We start from the raw sequence: 24,841 nt of genomic DNA on the forward strand, positions 1-24,841 counted from the left end.
TTTTATTTAAAGTGAACCAAAAAAATATTTTTACCAATCCTAAAATTAATTATAGTTTTATTTAAAGTGAACCAAAAAAATATTTTTATTATTTCTGAAAATAAATCATCCACACTAAAAAAAAAAATATATCATCCCTAACTAATTAGTATTTTTTTTCCTATAAATATCGAAACCTCACCGCCACACCAAGCAATTACAGCTTTCAAATTGTTGTCTCTGAAGATTCCGACCGACAGACGATAGTTGTTCAACCACCAAACGTTAACCTCTCTCAGGTAACTCTCTCTCTCTCTCTCTCTCTCTCTCTCTCTCTCTCTCTCTCTCTCTCTCTCTCTCTATCACCTAATCATCTGTTTCGCAACTTAAGCTGATACGTTAAACCCTAAACCCTAACTATATCCACTAAAAGTTGTTGATTGAATTTGGTTAATAATCTCACTTTTATGCTTCTTCACTTTCGTTATTGCTTCTTGCAGAACAAAAATATGGAGCACGATGAGGACCGATTATCGAATCTGCCGAAAATCATTCTTCATAACATTCTGTCGAGATTACGAGAAAGAGATGCTGCAAGGACAAGCGTTTTGTCCAAAGCTTGGTTAGAGACATGCCATACTTTTCCTATATTGTCCTTTTCTGATGCTATAATCACTGGGATGTTTACCCCATCTGATATAGGGAAGTTGTTGTATCCTGAATCTATGGATGATGTTGTTAGAAAGATAGAAAACTTCACTGATTATGTGAAAAGGAGGTTGTTGAGATTCTATGATAATGGATTGGCTATCAAAGTATTTAAGCTTGCTGTGAACAATGTTGAGCGATGTAGTTACATGTTAAAGGATATTGATCTTTGGTTGAATTTGGCAAGTGAAAGTGGTGTTGAAGTAATACATCTTTATTTGCCTTATGGTCTCGATCAGGATGAATGCTATGTCCTACCCAAGGGTGTAATTAAAGTAAAATCGATTACTGAGTTAGTGTTGATTGGGGGAATTAGAGTTGATACAGCATTCATGAATCATTCAATTAAATTTTTCTCATTAAGAGTATTGTCATTGAAGAAGGTCCTTTCGAGAGACGAACATGCAATTGAGCAATTCATTTCTTGTTGTCCTTTGATTGAACATATAACTTTGAGGTTTGGACGTGGGGTTATGAAGTCTTTGAGTTTGCATCGTCTACTTAAGCTCAAGACAGTTGATGTTGAAGGAATACATGAGGTTTATATTGATGCCCCGTATCTTGAGAAATTTTGTTATTGTCCTGATGATTTTTCCGCACCATATAAGATTGATTTCAATAGATGCCAAAATTTGAAATATTTGTCTTTGGAGAGTATCATTATCACAGACAAATGGTTTCCTGAACTGTTTACAAAATTTCCTGTCCTTGAGAGTTTGAGATTGGACGATTGCACAATGGCCGAGAGGATTAATATTTCAAGTGTTCAACTTAAGGTGTTGGAGTTATCTGATTGTTCCAACTTGAAGGAGGTCAACATTGATGCTCCAAATCTTTTATCATCTTTTTATCGTGGTGGTGGTAGTTCAGAGCCTGTTATATCTTATCTAAGAAGTTCTAGTCAACTAAAAGTTGATATATATTTTTCCATTGATTATCATCATCTTTGTAACTTGAGGGAATTTGTGCAAAACATCAAACCTCAAAATGTTTTGTCATCTCTATCCGTATACATCCGTAAACCATTTGATGTGAGTATTAATTAGTTACTTAAATCCTTAGTTCAATCTTCATAACTACTCACTGTTATTTGTGTCTGGATTATGTAGGATGTACTACACCCGGTGGTATTTCAAGTGTCATCCCCTCCACCAAGTATCAAACACTTGCACCTTTGCTCTGTTCCAAAAAATGATACTTTGTTTTCATCTATTGTAAATTTCTTACTTTCAAGTTGCCGCCCTGCATTTATATCTTTGAGGCAGTATTCTTGCAGCAAAGCGTTCATTGAGGTGTGATATTCTCTCCTATGTTCCTTTATAGAGATATATCATTGTCTCGTATGTTCATATAGTATTAGACCATGCTTCCTACAATTGGTGACTGTCCTATTTAATCAAAAAAGTAAAAATTGTATTGCCATGTTTCCGTTTTATGTCAGACACATGCATTTATGCTTAAAAGATTTGCTTTTTATCAATATATAAAACATAATTGTTTTGTGGACGTTCTAACACTATTATTAATCATCTGAATCTGCAGTTCTTATATGAGGCGCTAATGGAAAGAAATGGGGACGACTGCTTTTGCAGTTCTAGTGATACTAAGTGTTGGTGGCATGGCTTGAAGAATGTGAAAGTCATAAGCTCAGTGAAGATTGATGATAATATTGAATTCAAGACCATGCTAGAATTGTTGCCAATTTGGGAAAAAATTAATTTTATGTTAGAATTTTAATGTTGCTGTCATAATCTCATAGACATGTTTTTACTTTGAAGTTTGATTACCTCTTGATGCATTTTAAGTGCAGCTGTTCCTTTTTATGTTGCATAATGACACACCATTTGTTTTGATATACACTGTGGAAAATGCTGAACGGTTAAGTTTGTTATAATCCCATCAATGACAATTACATGTTCTCCTAGTTGCAATGTACACATCATGTTCTGCAATCTTTCTTGATTAATTTCGAATTAGGAGGTTAGCCGATGAGTTACTTTGAAAAAATTGATGAATATAACAACTCAATCAATGTGTATTTTATTTTTCTCGTGAAATATTTATAAATTGGAACAAGTATGTGAGGGTTATCTATATTCATATGAACTAGTCACAATGGTTTCCTTTCTTGTCTTGATTTTGGATTATGATTTATGAGAAAGACCTTTGATTATGCTTAAGTGGTGTGTTCAACACTCAAGTTGCGATCCAGCGATGACCAAAACGTTAGTGCCATGTTAGATGATCTTTGGTGCAATATGGGCATGGCTAAAGGGTTGCACAAGAGTTGTGATTTTTTTTTTTTAAGGAAAGAGTTGTGATTTTTAGGACCGTTAGATTGTCCCATTTGCTGAACAGCGGAAGCCGATATATATCTATCATCTATGCATGAATGGTGCAACACATGGTCGTAATGATGAACCAGAAAGGATATGAATCTTTCGATTTAAAACTTGTGGCAAGATATGGATCTAAAACATCTTTGCTTCTTGAACTGGAGCTCATTGCACTGTAAGCATCATATAAATGGTGTCATGAAGCCGTCGGCATTTGAAGGGTACGATCTAATGATTGGCTTATATACAAAACCTTCGGACAGAGACATGACAGGAACAAATCATTGGTAAACCATTAGCACTTCAAATAGTAGTTCACGTGATATAGGTAAACACTACTCTAATTGTATGCATCAAAATAGTGTCTATGTTCAAGGGCCACCCCTGCCTATATAAAAAAATGTTATGAAAGTATGAGAATTAAGAGGCAATAATTCATATACTTATACTTAGAAGACAAAGAAGCCTCATCCTTGCTCATATCTCTCCTTCCAAGGAAGGACCCTCTGCCAATTTCTAACTCACCGTAACATTTTCGGACATCACTCATTTCCAGCTTCTCCGTGTAATGATCCCTTAGGTTTATTTTGTCTACAAAAGGTGCATGATGTTCATACCTTGCAATGTTTTCAAGCTGTCTACTGAAATATTTTTATTTTCTTCCTTTATTGATTTAAAATACTTATTTTTAACCGATGAGTAGTTTGCTCTTCCTATATTGTGCTGATTTCAGTTCTATGGCTACAGCTCAATTCATTGCCTTTATAAATGAATCTATGGACTTTTAACATGAATAGAAACCTAAGTTACTTATCTTGCTGAATTTTGGTAACTTGTTTTGCTTGTTTCATGTGTTGTAAGTCATGACTTACTGTCAACTTGGTTAAGTTAATTTTTCTGGAATTACATGCATCGAAGCTGCAGAATTTGATGCTTTGATTGTTACCAAAATGTAATAGTATAAACATCATATCTGGATGGTTATAAAATGTAAAGAAAATAACCAACTGAAATGTACGTCACGTTCTTTGATAGCAGGCTAACATGCTTTCTTTCCCTTGTTGGAATACGGGACTTTTCAGATTTTGAATTTCCAGCCATGAGTGCTGAAAAATTATTCAATATTTTTTTCATATTTTACGTTTCCAGAAACTTTGAAAATTTCAAAACAATAGCTACGCGGGGAAACTCTTGCAGCGTCTCTCATGAGATTGAGAAGCAAACGAAACTCATTTGGAGGATCAGTCATAACAATTAACTCGTTAATGGTTCTAGCACCAATCTTGACAAGAAAATCATGGCACATGTTCCCCTCATGCAACATATGATGCAATTGAAGACTCCAATATTTGATCATATATTGACGAATAACGACTATCTCATTGCCGAAATGTTGTGTCGTAACAACACTTTGAAACAATTGGAGTGTATGTTTTGAGTCAATGTAACATGAATTATAATTTTTAAATTGTATTGTCTACTAACAATATATAAAAATTGAAGTACATCAAAATTTCATAATCGTCCTTCTTAAAACTCATAATCTCCTTAATTTCATGTGCATAATAGTCATTTTGCAATTTATTGTTTTTTAAAAAATTATTTATGATAATGGTGTAATAAATTTCCACTTCTACGTATAAGGAATTGTGTAACAAAATTCCACTTCTACGGATAAGTCATTTTTTTGCCTAATTTAATTTAATTGTTTTATAATTTTTTTTTGTTGATTCAATAAAGTATAATGGTGTAACAAATTTCCAATGAATAGTGTAACAAATTATAACTTCCACCGTCATCATTTTGCAAAATTTAATTAATTGTTTTTAAAAAAATTAATTAAGATAAGGATGGGACTTAGGCTCTGTTTGGTAAAAATAGTGGATGACTGATAAGCTAGCTGATAGCTTATAGCTTATAGCTGATAGCTGATGACTGATAGCTGATAGCTGATGACTGATAGCTGATAAGCTACTTGAAGTGTTTGGTAAAATTAGCGGTTCAATTAGCAGATAGATGTAAAATTACATAAAAGGACATTTTTAATTCATAATAAAGTTTATATCAATTAATGTTTAAAGTATTTAAAAATAAAAATTGTTAATTTAATATTATTATTATTAAATTAATTTTTAATTCCTAAAAGTTATTTATATTTATTACTTAAACGTAACGGCAAAAAAAAAATATCGTTTTCTATGGAGAAAAAAAAGGATCTTTCATTCATAAAAAAAAATAGCATTCATATTTAAAACATATGTATTTTACTTTATAATATAATATAATAAATGATTAAGGGTAAAAAATGGAATTTAGTTAGAATAATAAGGGTAAAGCTGGAATTAAAAGTGAGAAGCTATAAGCTATAAGCTCAAACGCTACTTGGAATAGCTTTTGAAAAATAGCTTATAAGCTCGTGAAATAAGCTATAAGCTCATGGTGAAAAAGTGTTACTAAACAGAGTTTTTTTTGTCAAACGAGCTTATAAGCTATAAGCTAATAGAGGTGTCTTACCAAACAATCTCTTAGTGTAACGAATTTCCTTAAAATTTCATACGCCAACTTCTTATCTAGACGTATCACTTCCATTCTATCCGAACAATTAATTTCATCTCTTCAGTTCTCCTTCTTTGCTATTCAACTCACAAAAGGTATATGTTTTTCTCAAAAAAAAAAAAAACAAAGGTATATGTTTTTTCTCCAACCCATCATTTGATTTCACGACTTTGATGAACAATTAGTTGTTAATCTTATTCTTCGTTTTTTGTTTTAAGGATGGGACTATATATTGATGCAATCATTGAAAGTTAAATTCTCTGGAAAGAAAACTTTTATACTCCCTCCGTCCCTATATCTAATCACTCATTTGACTTTATTTTTGTCCTTAAATCTAAACCACTTTTCAATTTACTAGATGCATTTATTATTTTTTCCTAAACATACCCTTAATTAATATTACGAACTTGTTTTGAAATTTAAAAAGTCAAATTTAATACTCCCTCCGTCCCAAAATATAAGCAAAAATTGGTCAACAAAAGTTAATGTATTTGGTTAAAAATTTGTACCAAATACATTAACTTTTGTTCACCAATTTTTGCTTATATTTTGGGACGGAGGGAGTACATATACAAACAAAGGACAATATGGTAATATTAACACACAAAACAGACATAATAATTACACTGTCAGCTTTTCTTAAGAAATGTGAAAAAAACAAAGGGAGGTTACGTTAAGGGACGGAGGAAGTATATATTTTTTAACTCAGTTTGTTTTAGTCATTCTAGAACAGACATCATTTTTTTTTTTTAATGCGGATAAAGAGTGATAATAGCAAGGGTTGAATAATAAAATAAATACTAATTCTACTCAAATAATGTCATAGCTTTATTAGAGTTTTCTTTCCTATTGCATCGTATATGGGAGCTTTATTAGAGTTTTATTTGCTATTGTATCATATATGGGATAAAATGATCATCATGGGTTCTTTAAGTGATGATCAAATTTTTATTTTTAAGGGATTTATTTAGTAGTGATGTTAATAGGGTAGTTACATTTTTTTATAGCTGATGCACCTTTCTAATTTGCGAATTATGTTAGCTGTCTTTTATTTTCAATTCGTATAGCTTTTACTCAACCTTCTGATCCTAACATATATTTGTAAGGGAAATTGCCTAAACTGCTACGACCAAAGCATTGCATATTAGCAGCAACTGAAGTATTCCCTCATCAACTCCCAATTTGAATCTATAAATAGTGGCAAGGTCGCAATAATCAAAAGAGAAGATTTTAGAAAACCTTTTCATTTGCTTTATAAACCTGTTATAAAAAGAAAAAGAAAAGATTAGTGAAACTGTGTTAGGGACTATATATGAAATGGTTTAAAATATTAAAAAAAATCAGTTTCCATTGATTCTTGAATTTTCTTAGGCCCTTTAGTCCTGCCATTCATCATTTCCTTAATACGAAACTTAATATTTAAACAATAACTTTATGAAGGTTAACACTAATTTGATAATTCATATATATTGAAAAAAAAATCAATTTAACACTTATTGTAATTTTAATTTGTGTAACCAGGGTTAAGGTTGTCTGATGAAGAAATTTTCAGTTTATCACTAATTGAAATTGAGATACACTTGCAAAAGAATCGTAAGTCTTTGAAGGACTGTGTTGGAATGCCATATGCAAATGGATATGTTGCTGAGCAATTAGGGAATAGATTTATTTATGAAAGCGTGCTTATGATCATAATGAGCAACTTCAAGAATTCAATGGCTTATATCGAAGTCTCACAGGTTTGTATATTTTAATATACTGATTATGTTAGATCTAATTTTTTTTTATTTTATAAAAGAGTCATTCTAATTGTGTATTATTAATAGCTTCGAGAAAAAAAATTGTTTATTAGTAATAAACTTATTATGTCTTTGATTTTTTCACAAGATAAACAACAAGGTATCTTCAAAAAAAATAGTGGAAGTTGTAAACAACCAAAAAGGAGGTGTTTTTCCTTTACGGTCATGGTGGCACGTGGAAGACATATATGTGGAAAACTTTAGCTTCTTACATACGTCAAATAAACAAATTGTTTTGACGGTTGCTACGTCTAGAATCGCATCACTATTACTGCTGGGAGGTCGAATCACACATTTGAAGTTCATGATTCCAATACCTCCTCTAGAGTCAGCAACATGTGGTATAGATAAAGGGAGTGATCGTGCAGAGCTTATAAAACTAGCCAAGTTAATCATTTGGGATGAGGCTCCTATGGCTCACAAGTTATGTTTTGAAGCATTAGATAGAACACTTAAAGACCTAATGATGGGTATGCAGATAATGACATTCCATCAGATTTGTTGATCACTAATTTTGATGATCCAATTCAGGTGATCGTTCAAAGCATGTATCCAAACTTAGTCAAGGATCCAATTTTTTTACAATCCAGAGCTATTTTAGTTGGAACACTTGAGATTGTTAATGATATCAACGAATATATTTTGGGCTTGATTCCAGGTAATACATTATTTCAACATGTGTTTAGAATTATTTGTTATAATTTGATCATTAATTGTAGTTTTTTTTTTTTTCATGTTTTATAGGTGTTGAAAAAGAGTATTTAAGTGCGGATTCTGTTGATAGATCTCAAGCTGATAACAATGAGGATTTTGATGTGTTAACCCCTGAGTTTTTAAATACTCACATGATTTCAGGGCTGCCTAACCATTAAATAAAACTCAAGACCAACACACTTATAATGCTACTCAGAAATATTGAACAATCATAGGGTTTGTGTAATGGAACATGACTCATAGTAACAAAAGTAGCAAACCATGTTATCAAAGCAAATGTTATTGCAGGTAAGAACATTGGAGGAGTTTTAAATATCCCTAGAATGGAGATAACCCTTACACAATTTCCATGGCCATTCAAGCTCAGTAGAAGGCAATTTCCAATTATTGTTTGTTATGTTATGACAATCAACAAATCTCAAGGACAATCACTGGATTATGTCTTCCTCGAAGTGTGTTTAGTCATGGTCAATTGTATGTGGCAATATCAAGGGTAAAGCATAAAAAGGTATTAAATAGTAATTCATAATAAGAAAATCAAGCATTGAAGTGTACCACCAATGTCGTTTTCAAAGAAGTTTTTGAAAACTTATAGTTTGTAATATATTTACACCTATATTAATGCTTATAGATATATATTAAACAATTGTAATAATAAGAGTGGTGTTCGAAGTTTGTTCAAGAAGGTCTACTTTTGTCCAGGTTTCAACATTTACAAGTTGTTCTAACTTTTGGAAGTTGACTATGGATAGTTTGTTGAGTAAATTTTTTTTTTTGTTTAAATCATCTTTGACCGAAATATTTGTATTAATTTGACCCTTTCAATTTATTCTCTAATATATGTTGATTCCGACAATAATTATCGTAATAACCCTCGACCCGTGCGAATGCACGGGTCTATTACTAGTTTGATAAATAATAATGGTTTAATGACGTGGAAAATGAGGTTTTTAAAGAAAATGTCAGATCAACACATTGTTTGCCACGTCATCGTTTTTGGAGAGCCAAAATGAGGATGAGGGCAAAATTGCAACAAAAGTAGAAAGTGGAGGGCAAAAATGTTCAATTTAGAAATAGGGGGCCATTTTTATGAGGGGAACCTAAAGTGCAATTAAGCAAAAAAAAAAAAATACATCATCCCTAACTAGTTAGTATTTTTTTCCTATTAATATCGAAACCTCACCACCACACCAAGCAATTACAATTTACAGCTTCGTTCAAATTGTTGTCTTTGTGATTCTGACGGACGATCGTTGCTCAACCACTAAACGTTAAGCTCTCTCAGGCGACTCTCTCTCTCTCTCTCTCTCTCTCTCTCTCTCTCTCTCTCTCTCTAAATCTTTATCACCTAATCATCTGTTCGTAACTTAAGCTGAACCGTTAAACCTTAAACCCTATTAACTATATCCACTGAATATTGTTGATTGAATTTCGTTATTAATCTCACTCTTACTCTTACTCTAATAATGAAGAACAAAAATATGGAGCACTATGAGGACCGATTATCGAATCTTCCGAAAATTATTCTTCATAAAATTCTGTCAAGGCTGCCAGGAACAGATGCCGCTAGGACAAGTGTTTTGTCCAAAGCTTGGTTAGAGACATGGTATACTTTTCCTATTTTTTCTTTTTCTGAAACTAAAATCACAGAGACGTTTCCTCACCGAATGGAAGATTTCCAGAGGAAAAGAAAGTACCTTCATTGATTATGTGAAGAGAAGATTGTCGAGGTTCTATGATAAAGGATTGGCTATCAAAGAGTTTAAGCTTAGCGTCGACATTTTTGAGCTTCCTTATATGTCAAAGGATGTTGATCATTGGTTGAAGTTGGCAAGTGAAAGTGGTGTTGAAGCTCTAAATCTTTTTTTGCCTAATCGGGGTGAATGCTATGTGTTACCAAACGGTGTAATTGAAGTCAAATCGCTTACCAAGTTAGTGTTGGTAGGAGGAGTTAGAGTTGTCAAGCATTGATGAATCATTCAATTAAGTTTTTCTCGTTGAGAGAATTGTATTTTTGGCGCGTCCCTTTGGGAGATGAACAAGCAATTGAGTATCTCATTTCTCGTTGCCCTTTGATTGAATGTATAACTTTGAATTTTTTGTTGTCATCGACCTCTGATTGTGGCATGAAGTATTTGAGCATACATGGTCTACTAAAACTAAAGTCAGTTGATGTTCAAGGAATAAAAGAGGTTCATATTGATGAAGCTTCGAGTCTTGAGAATTTTAATTGTAATCATGATGATTGGGACACGCCATTTATGACTGAGTTTATTCGGTGCAGAAATTTGAAAGGGTTATGCTTGTTTTCTTGGAACAATACTATTATGACAGACAAATACTATTATGACAGACAAATGGTTTCTTGATCTCTTTCGAAAATATTCCCTTTCCGAGAGGTTGAAATTGCAAAATTGCAAAATGTCCGAAAGTATTAATATTTCAAGTGTTCAACTTAATGTGTTGTTGGAGTTATCACATTGCTCTAACTTGAAGGAGGTCAACATTGATGCTCCCAATCTATTGTCATGTGCATATCGTGGTAGGGGGGTTTCAAAACCTACAATAAGTTCTAGTCAACTAGAAGTCGATGTTCAGATCCACCTTGATTATCCGGATATTTGTAACTTGGGTGGATTTCTCCAAAACTTCAAACCTCAAAATATTTTGACATCACTATCTCTATTCATCTTTCAAATAACTACGGTGAGTATGAATTAACTACTTGATTTGTTCATTCATTCTGAATATTTATGTATTGTATTTGTGTCTATTTTACCTGAATTATGTAGGATGCATCGGACCCTGTGGTCTATCAAGTTTCATCCCCTCCACCAAGCGTCAAACACTTGCACCTTCGTTCCTTTCCAAAAAATAAAACTTTGTTTTCGTCTGCTGTAAATATCTTACTCTCAAGCTGCTGCCCTGCAACTATATCTTTTAGCTTGCATCCGAATTTTTTGCAGCAGAGCATTCATTGAGGTATGTCATTGACTCCCATGTTCCTTTAAGTTCAATTTGTGCTTCCAGCAGTGAAATTCTTACATAACATATTGTGATTGTCTAAAAGAAGAAGCTTGTCTTGCATATTATCCCTCTATGTCAAAGACATTGCATGTTTTAATAAAATGATCATACTTTATCAATGTAAATGTTATGTTTAGCTTGAGTTTAACTTGATATTTTTTTTGTCTAAAACTACAGTTTTTCTATGAGACACTAATGGAAAGAAAAGGCGGTGACTGCTTTTGCATTTCTTGTGATACTAAGTGTTGGTGGCATGGCTTGAAGGATGTGAAAGGTACAAGCTCTATAAATATTTATGAGAATGTTGATTTGAAGACCATTTTAGAATCGTTGGCAACTTTTCCAGATTCTGATCGAGAAAAAATTAGCTTTATACTGAAATTTTAATGTTGTTGTGATCAACAAATAGACATGCTTACTAGTGAGAGGTGCATCTTTTTTAAACTAGTGATTTATAACTTGTGGCCAGATATGTCGTCCTCAAATTCAACTTTCATGGCTGTGGCCAGATATGTCGTCCTCAAATTCAACTTTCCATGGCTCAAAGTTTAAACTGATTTAGTGGTTCTTCTGGTTTCCAAAAATAGTGGTCTATAAACTAGTAGTTTTTTTTTTTAAGTGTCTTAGAACTTAATTCACTTTTATTTGAAAACAAAGAAACTGTGCATTTTGATCTTTTCAGATTCAAATTTTTGTTTTTCTATGAAGTTTCCACTTTTGGATCCATGTTATAATGAAAATTTTAAATCAGAATTGAACACCTCTATCCGCCAACATCATAAGGTTCTATTAAAGGTTCATTTACATTTATGTACCCGGAAGGTATGCATTTCTTCCCCTGATGATGGTGACAATCATTTGGCTATATGTAGAAAGGTATAATGCCATGTTTGAATATCTCTATTATTTGAAAAAGAAAGCATGATTGCAGTTTCTCTCACTCTTAAGTTAATTGCAACATATTATTTCCAAAAGCTGGTAATAATAATTAACATTATGATATGCAACCCAACCTTGACTTCAGAAACTTACTTCTCATTTGCACATTTTGAAGCACACGATGTCTCTATTTCAAATAACATTCGAAGAGAGGTCAATGATAGTAATAAAAATCAAATGAAGCGTAAACATGTTAGAGTTCAATTACTCTGGACTGCCCTTGTCTGTGTATAAGAGGCATGAAGGGGCTTAGCTTGCTGATACAAGATGTGTATATCATGCTGGTTGTTGATGACTGTTGAGTAAATACTAAGATGCCTAACAAATAATTTAGAATTTACAGTTCATGTTATTATGTCACTGTCGATTATTACACATTTGGACAGACCCTCCTCTAGAAAGATAAAATCTTGTAAGAGAGGAAAGATGGAAGAGATCCAGGTAATTAAGTTTTTTAAGATTTGGACACCAAGTGATGAATAGAGAACAAAAAGAATGTGGAAGCAACCCTTCATGAAGAAAGATTCCGTGTCCAGTTCTTCAATATACAAAGAAATTAGAGAGGTAGTATGTAATATCCCATGAGATTTTTTTAGCAAGGGCAAAATGGGTATTTCCGATCAATATGGTTTAAGTAGAGAATTTTATAACATTCTTCACACAAAAAAAAAAAATATCACAACCATTTTTTCCTTCCCCTTCTTAAGAAATCCATCGGCTCTCTCTCCCTACTATTCATCATCATTTTCAATTTTTTTCCAATCTCTCAAAATCACTTCAAATGTCATGATTCAAGCTTAGTAGTGGTGGAATAAGCAAGTGGAGCTATTGAAAGGAGAAGGAATTTAGCTAGTGGCTTGGAGTTGGAGATTTTGCCATAAAGTGTTCTAGAGGAATTTCCACAAGATTGTGAGTTCCTTTAGTTAGTAAAACTTCCCTTTGGGTAGTTTAATTATACCTTTAGAATGACAATATATGATTTTTATACATTAGGACATAATTAGTGATGTTATAACATTAGGTTAATTCCCCTTGCTAGTATTCTCTAAAATAGCTCTTATGATGTTAAATATGTTTATGGTAGTGTTGAAATTGGAGGAAGGATAATTTGATAAATTTTAGTGTATGTCTGCACAATTTCGGCTAGTGCTCTGGAAAGTAAATTTGTTGAATTTTTATAACTTTGACACAATCCTTTGATAGTGTAAATGAAGCTTTTATGGAAATAAATGGCTTTAGCTTGGTTAAGAATTTTAACACTCATTTTATCGAATTTGTAGCCGAAATGTGTATAATGTCCTATGTGAGTATTAGTGTGTAGATTAGATGGTTTATTAGAGTTTATTAGTAGTAATGATATCGTTACTTGTGTATTGACATTGATAGTTCGTGGATTTAAAGAAGTATATGGATGATTAGTAATAAAAAGGAACATATAAAGTTATACGATATGTGTATAGATAATTTAAGAACTTGTTTGGAATTGGATTGAGATGGTGATTGATGGAATGTCTATGAATTATTAGAATAAGTTGGCATAATTATAGCATGACTATTATGCCATATGAACGGTACATTTGAAACAGAATAAATATGAGATAGTAGAATGGTTATTTCTGAATTAGTGTATCCTAAAATCTCTTTTATGTTAATAAGTATGTTTATGCTAGTATAAATGTGGAGGGAAATTCTATCAAGACAATTGATGTATAAAATTATAGAAATGATTTGAAAGAAAATTTGAAATGCAATCTATGAGTAATATGCTCACAGTGAATTATAGAAAGTCACAGAAAAATGGAAATGATGAGAAAAATTGAAATGAGTAATATGCTCATAGAAAAAGAAAGAAAGAAAGAAAAAAAAATAAAAATGAGAAAATTGATGAAAACTCCGTTTGCTACAACGAGAGATAATGTAGCCTATGACGTACGGGTCATAGTAATGAATTCTATATCCGTTTGCTACAACGAGAGATAATGTAGCCTATGACGTACGGGTCATAGTAACGAATATGAAAATCTCGGTTTGCTACAACGAGAGATAATGTAGCCTATGACGTACGGGTCATAGTAACGAATATGAAAAACTCCGTTTGCTACAACGAGAGATAATGTAGCCTATGACGTACGGGTCATAGTAATGAATTCTATATCCGTTTGCTACAACGAGAGATAATGTAGCCTATGACGCACGGGTCATAGTAATGAATTTTATATCCGTTTGCTACAACGAGAGATAATGTAGCCTATGAGGTACGGCTCATAGTAACGAATGAAATGTATAATTAATGATATGAAATTTTAAGTCAAGAATTATTCGAATAATGTTTGAAAGAGAACAAAAATAAAATTTATGGAACTAAGAAAAAAATTTAAGGACCCTCCAGCATGAATACTAACATAGCATACGCATATTAACATGAAAATTATGTTTAGAATGAGTTAGCTACGAAGAAATATTTCAGGGGCATTTTACCAATAGTTGGAAATGAGGAATAGCGTACTAAATTTATGTAAATTTCTCGATAAGATGGAATCTATATGCATAAGGCCATGTAAAATTCTTATTAAGGTTTAAGTTTAGAGATTTGATGTGATCAAATAGCGTGGATATGATTTGTGACTAAAGATATTTAAATAGTGAGAAGGATTAGAGACTAAGGGATGATAATCAAAATTAGGACTCAAACTTTGATATGATATACTATGAGTCGGTTGATTTATCTTATTTCCTCGAATGATTGTCTTAGTGTTGCTGATGATGTTCTAGATCAAGTAAGAACTTTTGGAATTATTGTGGTGTTGATGCCTTTAGTTTAATTTTTCCTTTGAACTTTTTTTTTTTTTTTTTATGATTTCAAATCGAATTTTTAATCAATATCATTGAGGTTGAAATAGGATTGGAGAATATAGTTAGTATTGATGTAAATTGTAACTGTGATTAAGTATCTTAACTTTTGGATTCTATAAGTTGAATTGTAACTAAGGTTGATTGTGACCTTAAGATGATGATTATTAAGTGAATGATGGCCGACTCTTTTATTTATGTATATTCTAGTTTCAATTGATGTATCTGCAGCTATTTGGATGTTTATGATGTTTTATTTTGAGTTGTACAAGTAGTATGAAAATAAAAACGTTATTTGAAGATTCTGGCTGATAGAACAGGTTTTTAAACAGGATTTACATCTTTGAAATGTTGAAAATACAGAGGAAACTCTGTCGAAATTTCAGTGAATATTTTTTTAAATGAAATTCAAATTGGAATTTTTATTTATTTATTATAATTGTCAAGTTTGATTAATAAGCTTGCCGGGCTAGAATGATCTAGTTCATGCGCCGGTCACGATGACTGTTTTTGGGTCGTGACATAGTATTTGCCAAAACCAAAGCACATTTGAGTGATTGCAAATGTTTGGAGCAATTGCAAAGATACAACACTTTTAAGTTTGATGGAAAACCTCCATCACATAACAACTCAAGTTGTGGAAAATCTTGTCATATTGGATTATACATTGATGGAAGGAGACTGTGAATGCACTCAAGCAATGATTTCAACTTCTAAAATAATGTGACAAACCAATAACTCATGTGCACTCCTCTTGGAAATGACACAAATATAGACAATTGGAAATTCGCAGAAGTTTAAGATTTTGAGTTTTCTCTTGTGAAGTCCCATATTGCTTAGAAAAGTGAAGGTTGAACACTTCATAAATGAGAAGATCCATAAACCCTTTGCCTTAGGCTTTATTTGGGATAATGGAGAAATCTTTCACATTTTTTTAAAGTGTAGTTTTTTAGGGATAATGGAGAAATCTTTCACATTTTTTTAAAGTGTAGTTTTTTAGAGAATGATAAATCAATGCTTATGATTGATATATTTTTATTTTAAGAATATTATGACAACATACATTAAATTATTTTAAAGAATTCATATAAACCCTATTAGAGATAGAAGAGAAAAATGCTAAGGAATCTACATCAATAAACTCCACATCACCTAGTTTACTTGAGATGCAAGCTAGCTAGTCCTACTTACTCTAATCTTCCATATTAGTGTGTAATTAGGCTAAATGTAATTTGCATGTTGTCTATAAATACTTGATGTACTCACTTTTACATCTATGAGAATGAGACTATTATTCATTTCTTGCTTTCCATAACATGATAATGGAGAAATCTTTCACCTTTTTTTAAACTGTAGTTTTTTACGAGAATAATAGATCAATGCTTATGATTAATATATTTTTATTTTATAACAACATAGATTAAATTTGAAGAATTCATATAACTGACCCAATATAACATATAATTTGTCATCACTGTAAGTGTAAATTTTGTTTGCGACGAAGAGTTCGAGTTTTTGGTTGATTATAATCAAAATCTTATTCCTAGTTTGACGCAGACAAAATCTTGTACCGAACCAAACCACATAAACTATCAGTGCTAGGACTTTAAATGATCATTATTATTATTAATTAAAAAATATCTTTTCACAAATATTTGAAAGTAATGAACCTGAACAAATTCATTTTCAGTTTCCGCGATTTCGAAGATATTTGATCAATGATCAACAACTAACTATCTCTCTCTCTCTCTCTCTCTCTCTCTCTCTCTCTCTCTCTCTCTCAGGTAATTCTCTCAAAACCATAATTGAATGCATCTTTCTTAACTCCTTTCTATGGTTTCTACCTGGTGTGTTCTCTCTGTTTCGTGATTTTGTGCCGTGTATCCTAATCTTATAGGTTCATTTTTTTTTTTCTGTGTAAAATTCATGTGAATGAATGAATAGCTCATTACATTGAATTTAGTTGATTTATCTAGTTTTATATGCACAGAAAATTGTTGATTGAATTTTGTTTTGTGTTTTTTATCTACAAACCATTCTGATTCACATGTGATGTGATTCTTCATAGAAAATTATTGATTTACAATATTATTATATTTTATTTACAATAAACCGTTCTTAATCTCAATTTTGCACCTCTTCCACAATATGATTTACTTAACATAATTTCTCTGTTTTACTTGTTGATTGCAGAACAAAAATGGAGCAGGAGGAGGAGGACCGATTGTCGAATCTACCAAAAGTCATTCTTCATAACATTCTGTCAAGGCTGCCAGAAAAAGATGCTGCTAGGACAAGTGTTTTGTCCAAAGATTGGTTAGACACGTGGTATACTTTTCCTATATTATCTTTTTATGATACTCAAATCACAGGGATGTTTCCCCAACCAATGGAAGGTTATCTGAGGAAGAGAAAAAAATTCATCGACTATGTGAAGAGAACATTGTTGAGGTTCTATGATAAAGGATTGGTCATCAAAGAATTTAAGCTCATGGTGAATAATTTTGAGCTTCGTTCAATGTCAGCGGATGTTGATCTTTGGTTGAAGCTAGCAAGTGAATGTGGTGTTGAAGTACTAGAACTTTGTTTGCCTGAGAGTAGAGGTGAATGCTATGTCTTACCGAAGGGTATAATTGAAGGAAAATCACTTGTTAAGTTGGAGCTAATGGGGGGAATCAGAGTTGATCAAGCATTCATGAATAATTCAATTAAGTGTTTCTCATTAAGAGTATTGTCATTGTGGTGTGTTCTTTCGAAAGGCGAACATGTAATTGAGCAATTCATTTCTTGTTGTCCTTTGATTGAACATATAACTTTGAAGTGTTGTTCAGTGTTGAGCCCTAGTGTCACCACAAATGATCTATTTGAATCTGATACCCCTGGGGTCATGAAATCTTTAAGCATGCGTGGTCTATCAAAGCTGAAGACAGTTGATGTTCAAGGAATACAAGAGGTTTATATTGATGCCCCGTGTCTTGAGAATTTTTGTTATTGTCCGGGTGATTTTGATGCACCATTTATGATCGATTTTGAAAGGTGCAAAAATTTGAAAAGGTTAAACCTGTTGTCTTTGAAGAGTATCATTATCACTGACAAATGGTTTCTTGAACTGTTTCCAAAATTTCCTTTCCTTGAGAGTTTGAAATTGGACAATTGCACTATGTCCGAGAAGATTAATATTTCAAGTGTTCATCTTAAGGTGTTGGAGTTATTTGATTGTTCTAACTTGAAGGAGATCAACATTGATGCTCCAAATCTATTATTGTGTGTATATTGCGGTGGTGGTAGTTCAGATCCTATTATATCCTTTCTAAGAAGTTCTAGTCATCTAAAAGTCAATATAAATATTCCCATTCATTATCATCATCTTTGTAACTTGAAGGAATTCGTGCAAAACATCAAACCTCAAAATGTTTTGTCATCACTCTCTCTATTAATCGTTGCGCCAACTGTGGTAAGTATGAATTAGCTATTTAATTTGTTAAATCAATCTGCATAATAACTTAGTGTATTTGTGTGTACTTACTCTGGATTATGCAGGATGTACTAAACCCGATGATATTTCAAGTGCCATCCCCTCCACCAAGCATCAAACACTTGCATCTTCGCTCTGTTCCAAAAAATGAAACTTTGTTTTCATCTATCGTAAATATCTTACTTTCAAGTTGCCACCCTGCATTGATATCTTTGAGCCCGCATCCTTATTTTTGCAGTAAAGCATTCATTGAGGTATGTAATTCTCTCTCATATACCCTTAATTTCAAAGAGTGCTTCCAGCAGTAAAATTCTTACATATTATACTGTGAATCTGTGATTGTACTATATGACAGAAGGTAAAAAAAAAAGTTTGTCATATATGTTTTCCTTTTATGTCAAACACATTTCATTTATGCTTAAAATGTGTTAGGATTTGTTCTTTGAGTTAGAATGAATTCCTAAAAACAGGACAAAATTGAGTAAACAGAAGATTGATTTTAACTTGAATAAATATTGATCAACATAATTGAGAAAAAGAAGAATTCTTTGAAACAACATAATGAACAAGACTTCTAGGAATGAACACACCCATACTCTATTAGTGAAGTTCTCTTTTTATTCATATTACAACAATAATGTGAGTAGTTTCACTCTACTTCCTTTGCATAAGCTTTTCATGGAGAGGAAATGAGAGATAACTCATCTAAGAAACTTTTGAATTCACCAGCCACTTCCATGTCATTTTTACCCAAGTCCATTAGGTTTAATGTTGTAACCAAATCATAAAATATTATTTGCGGTCCAATATCTTTCTCCTCTCTCTGCGTTGAATCGTCGACTCTTCGACATTACACATCAATGGTGTTGCATATACCAGCGGTCCGACGAATATCATAGGTGGACTGGTGACTTGGATTGCGGTGCTGTCATAGCAAGTGGACTAATTTCTGAAGGTTCCGGAGGTGGTGTTGGGGCGATCAGGATTTGAGTTATTTGAGTTTCTATGAAGCACGTATACATATACGGACACGGACACGGGACATGACACGGAAACTGACACGCCGACACCGGTAATAATTTGAGAAAATCATATAATTCAGTGTAATTATATTTGTCGTGTCGGTGTCGGATACGACACATGTCCGATACGAGGACACGCCTAATCCAAGGAGTGTCCGTGCTTCATATATCACCACAATACTTCAACCCATTTTTAATCCAAGGAGGACACGCCTAATCCAAGGATGGTTTCGTTCTTCTTCGTTTTGCAAACTACTTGGCTTCTGCTCCTTTCTTCTTTTATTATTGTCCCTGTTTCTTCTTCAATTTCTTCACCAGATTTGTTGTCAGTTTCTTCCTTTTCTGGTGTCGTCTCTGTTTGGAGGAATTAACTCACGCCATTGCAATCTATGCTTATATTAATTACCCTATGATTCTATTCAACTTCCCTTCTAGCTCCGTTTATCCTTCCTTCAACTATTTTGTTCAATTTTGAGTTTAATGTCTTCAGCAGTGCATTCATTGAGGTATGTCATTGTTTCCCATATTCATATAGTATTAGACCATGCTTCCTACAATTGGTGATTGTCCTATTTAATCAAAAAAGTAAAAATTGTATTGCCATGTTTCCGTTTTATGTCAGACACATGCATTAATGCTTTAAAGATTTTTCTTTTTATCAATATATAAAATATGATTGTTTTGTGGAGCTTCTAACTCTATTTGTTAATCATCTGAATATGCATGCAGTTCTAGTGATACTAAGTGTTGGTGGCATGGCTTGAAGAATGTGAAAGTCATAAGCTCAATGAAGATTGATGAGAATATTGATTTCAAGACCATGCTAGAATTGTTGCCAATTGGAGAAAAAATTCGTTTTATGTTAGAATTTTGATGTTGCTGTCATAATCTCATAAATATGTTTTTACTTTGAAGTTTGATTACCTGTTGATGCATTTTAAGTGCACCTGTTCCTTTTTATGTTGCATAATGACACACCATTTGTTTTGATATATACTATGGAAAATGCTGAACGGTTAAGTTTGTTCTAATCCCATCAATGACAATTACAACATGTTCTGGCAATCTTTATTGATTAATTTCAAATTAGGAAGTTAGCCGATGAGTTACTTTAATTTTTTTTGAATATAATAACTCAATCAATGTGTGTATTTTATTTTTCTCTTGAAATATTTACAAATAGGAACGAGACAAGTATGTGAGGGTTATCTATTTTCATATGAACTAGTCACAAAAGTTTACTTTCTTCTTGTATTGAGTTGAATATCTTGGTTGATGACTCACTTGCTGATTTTGGATTATGTGAAAGACCTTTGATTATGCTAAAGTGGTGTGTTCAACAGTCGAGTTGCGATCTAGCGATGACCAAAATGTCAGTGCCATGTCAGATGAACTTTGGTCCAATATGGCTTAAGGATTGCACAAGAGTTGTGATTTTTAGGACCATTAGATTGTTTCATTTGCTCAACTGAGGAAGCCGATATAGATCTATCGTCTATGCATGAATGGTGAAACACGTGGTCGTAATGATGAACCAGAAAAGATATGAATCTTTTGATTTAAAACTTGTGGCAAGACATGGATCTAAAACATCTTTGCTTCCTGAACTGGAGCTCATTGCACTGCAAGCATCGTATAAATGGTGTCATGAAGCCACCAGCATTTGAAGGGCACGATTTAATGATTGGCTTATATGACAGGAACAAACCATTGGTTTGGTAGTGGCGGAGGATAGACAATGCTTGGAGATTGTTTGGCATTGGAAATTTTATCTGCAGAGGCTGATGCAAGGATTCCTAAATGATGATTACCATAACTTGAAAGCTGATCATGTTTTTTGCTTATGTTGTTGACATAAGGAAAGGAAATCTTTCATCTTGCATTGTTTTCAACAAACTAGGAAGTAATGGTCTTCTTGGACTTGCTGTCGAGTTTAAAACCTTTTGATGGTTCTTCACTGACAAAGTCAGATCGCAACTTCTCAGCGGAAGATGTTTTCATTGGTGGTTTTAAAAGTACCTGCAAATTGCAATTAATCTTTGCACCTGCTTTTAAGATATGATGTATTCACTTCTCATATGAAATCAACACATAATCAATAGAGCAAACAGTGAATAATATAGTATGGAAATTACCTTTACAAGTCTATGCAACTCAAACACTTGCAATGTGAGCAAATACAGACATTTTAAAAAAATGAATGTGTGAAATTTTAGTACTTCAAATAATAGTTCACGTGATATAGGTAAAAGTAAAACACTACTCTAATTACATGCCTAAAAATAGTGTCTATGTTCAAGGGCCACCCTGCCTATAGAAGAGAAAGAAGCCTCATCCTTACTCATATCTCTCCTGCCTAGGAAGGACCCTCTGCCAATTTCTGACTCACCGTAACATTTTCGGACATCACTCGTTTCCAGCTTCTCCGTATAATGATCCCTTAAGTTGATTTTGTCTACAAAAGCTGCATGATGTTCATGTCTATGAGTATTACTACCCAACAATGTTTTCAAGCTGTCTTCTGAAATATTTTTATTTTCTTCCTTCATTGATTTAAAATACTTATCTTTAACCGATGAGTAGTTATTGTGCTGATTTCAGTTCTATGGCTACAGCTCAATTCATTGCCTTTCTAAATGAATCTATGGACTTTTCACATGAATAGAACCCTGAGTTACTTATCTTGCTGAGTTTTTGCAACTTGTTTTGCTTGTTTCATGTCTTATAAGTCATGACTTACCGTCAACTTGGTGAAGTTAATCTTTCTGGAATTACATGAACCGAAGCTGAAGAAATTGATGCTTTGATTGTTACCAAAATGTAACAATATAATTGTCAGCTCAGTTGGTAAGGACAATGCATAATATATGCAAAGTCCGGGGTTCAAACCTCGGCCACCACAAAAAAAATGTAACAATATAATTATGGTTATAAAATGTAAACAAAATAACCAAAATAACCAACAATATAATTATGGTTATAAAATGTAAACAAAATAACCAAATGAAATGTACGCCATGCATCAAGGCTACAATCTCAACATGCAGGATGACTGAGACACCAATATTTTTGTAGTGTCCTCAATAAAGTTTCTCATAGTATCTCGAATTAGACCACCAAATTTGAACGCCCTAGGGTTCATTAGAGAACTCCCATCAACATTAATGACATGTGCTTCCTCGTGTCGTTTCCAATCCTAAAATTTATTATAGTTTCATTTAGGCTTAATTGCAGTTTTGACCCCTAAGTATCATGAACTTGCGATTTTGACCTCCTAAAAAATCAATAACAAACCAGCCCCCTAAGTTTAGACTCTTTTACAGTTTTGGCCCTCATAGACTCTTTTGCAGTTTTTTGGCCCCCATGCCAATTTTGACCGATTCAACGAAGATGTGGCACCCACATCAATTAAGTGAGGAGCCACGTGTTATATATATATATATATATATGTATTTAAATTTTATTGCCAGTTGGATTTAGAGCCCGTTTGTTATAGCTTTTTTAAGAAAAAAATCACTTTTTTTAAACAAATAATCACTTTTAAGAGTTTTGCATCCGTTTGTTACAGATTTTTAAAAAAATCAGAATCTAAAAATAATCTAAAAACAGCTTCAAATGAGAAGCTGTTAGGAGCAGCTTAAAATAAAATAGATTTTTTTTAGAGGAGAGAGAAAATATAATTTAAAAGATTGAACTAATTTTGTAACAAAAAAATCCCTTTTATATAGTTGTATCCAAACAAACTAGATTATTTGTTTAAAAAAAGTGATTTTTATTACAGTAAACAAACGCAAAATAGATTCTGATTTTTCATATAATCTCTAAAATATAATCTCTAAATTATTTTATATCAAAATCACTTTTATTTTAATCCGTAACAAACGGACCCTTAATAAACTGAAAAAATAAAAAATAAAAAAATAAAATAGTAAGTCACAGCATGTGACTTAGAATCAGACCAAACTATGGTTGTGCTATGCATTTTTGGACCCCTTTCTTTCATCTTCTCACTATCGCTCTTCTCTCCTTTCTTCATCCTCTCTTCAAAATCGATGAAATTTCTTAAATCGATGAAATTTCTTTGTTGCTTATGTTTCTATTGTTTGAGTTACTAATTTCGGTGGAAATCGAATCGAAAGAAGTAGTCTAATTCTAGGGTTTGAGTTACTAACTTCGGAGAAGATGAAGTTGATGGATAAAGATGTGAATGGGAAGGAGGCTGGTGGAAGTTCTCGAGAAGACGAGGACACACAAAAGATTCCTAACAAGAATGTCTCAAAGTAAGTTACTATTTTGTCTTCTTTCACTTTGTTTGTATACTGTAACTTGCATATAATTTGGTTGATATTAGACTTTATAATTTTGATTTTGATTAAAAGTAAAAATATAAATGTTGTTTTTTTAGGGAAAAAATATAAATGTTTGTTACTTTCAAGTTATAAGAAACGAAATTAACCATGATTATATATTTCAACAATATAACAAAAAAAATCTATTTTTTTAATGATACCAATAACAATCTTTATTATAGAAAAAAAGTTGTTTAAGGGTATAATCTATACTATATATATAGAAAACAACTTCTTTAAACTCTTTTGGGCTGACTTTTTCTCTTTCCAAAAATGTTTTCAATTTTCAATTCAAATAACACATGAACAAATAGATAAAAATAAATTTAAATATTAAATTTTTTTGTAACAAACACGATATGAGGGGGTTGCTAACTTACCTCACCTAAAAACATGAAGGAGTAAGTTAGCAAGCCTACTCCCACTTGTCTTTTACCAAAAACCAATTCTATATATTTAAACTATGTAATTAGTAAAGGATATATTTATAAATTTAGTTTTATTTTACTTTTTTTAAAACAAAAAACATGTTCCTTAGTATATGTAGTGTACGAAAGAACTCTATGTTTTAGTTTTTATTTTTTTTGACAAAAAAGCACTTAACATTGTTAATATTGTTTTTTTCAACAAGCAAAAATGAATTATATTACCACGGACAACGTAATTGTTGCAGCACAAGGTGTGCTAAAACAATCACGGAAATGTCAAAGTCCTGTCAAGATTACAAACATGTCAGTCCATGCCCAAACATGAAAGCGGGTTCGACCACCAAGTATGAGTACCAAAGCTAAATACAACATTACTAGCTTTAATTAACCACCACAAAGAAGATGATTTTACTTTATCTAACATATGTGGTAAAGAGCTTTGTCTATTTCTAAATATCATGTCATTCCGTTCGTTCCACAAAACTCAAACACATTGAAGCCAAATCAAGTGGAAAAAGGATCGTCGCGATCTCGAGCAACCTACGTAATTAATAAATTGCCAAAAATGATTTGTAGTTGTCTGAGAGTCGACCCCTACCACACCGAGCCATGCCCGCACTAATGGCCACAAGGCACCAAAAGTTGGGCAAGACAAAAAC

General features: G+C 32.5%; 2 protein-coding genes and 2 pseudogenes across 2 annotated transcripts; 3 read left to right on the forward strand and 1 right to left on the reverse strand.

The window, feature by feature from the left end:
* The first annotated feature begins 333 nt into the window (after positions 1-333).
* Positions 334-2,583, forward strand: LOC146896997 (F-box/FBD/LRR-repeat protein At1g16930-like). Its single transcript, XM_085734559.1, has 3 exons — positions 334-1,718; positions 1,797-1,979; positions 2,230-2,583. Exons 1-3 carry the CDS (start codon positions 447-449, stop codon positions 2,422-2,424), a joined length of 1,650 nt encoding a protein of 549 aa, XP_085590685.1. The 5' UTR covers positions 334-446; the 3' UTR covers positions 2,425-2,583.
* Positions 2,584-9,573: 6,990 nt separating this feature from the next.
* Positions 9,574-11,506, forward strand: LOC146896998 (uncharacterized; annotated as a pseudogene).
* Positions 11,507-17,108: 5,602 nt separating this feature from the next.
* LOC146896999 (FBD-associated F-box protein At5g60610-like) lies at positions 17,109-20,470 on the forward strand. The gene is made up of 3 exons (XM_085735647.1): positions 17,109-18,362; positions 18,449-18,681; positions 20,129-20,470. Exons 1-3 carry the CDS (start codon positions 17,109-17,111, stop codon positions 20,277-20,279), a joined length of 1,638 nt encoding a protein of 545 aa, XP_085591773.1. The 3' UTR covers positions 20,280-20,470.
* A 97-nt stretch (positions 20,471-20,567) lies between these two features.
* LOC146897000 (uncharacterized) lies at positions 20,568-21,954 on the reverse strand (annotated as a pseudogene).
* Between the last annotated feature and the right edge of the window lie 2,887 nt (positions 21,955-24,841).

Source organism: Medicago sativa, chromosome 8, assembly GCF_051527215.1.
Source record: "Medicago sativa cultivar Bolivia chromosome 8, Bolivia_mono, whole genome shotgun sequence".
Lineage (NCBI taxonomy): Eukaryota > Viridiplantae > Streptophyta > Magnoliopsida > Fabales > Fabaceae > Medicago > Medicago sativa.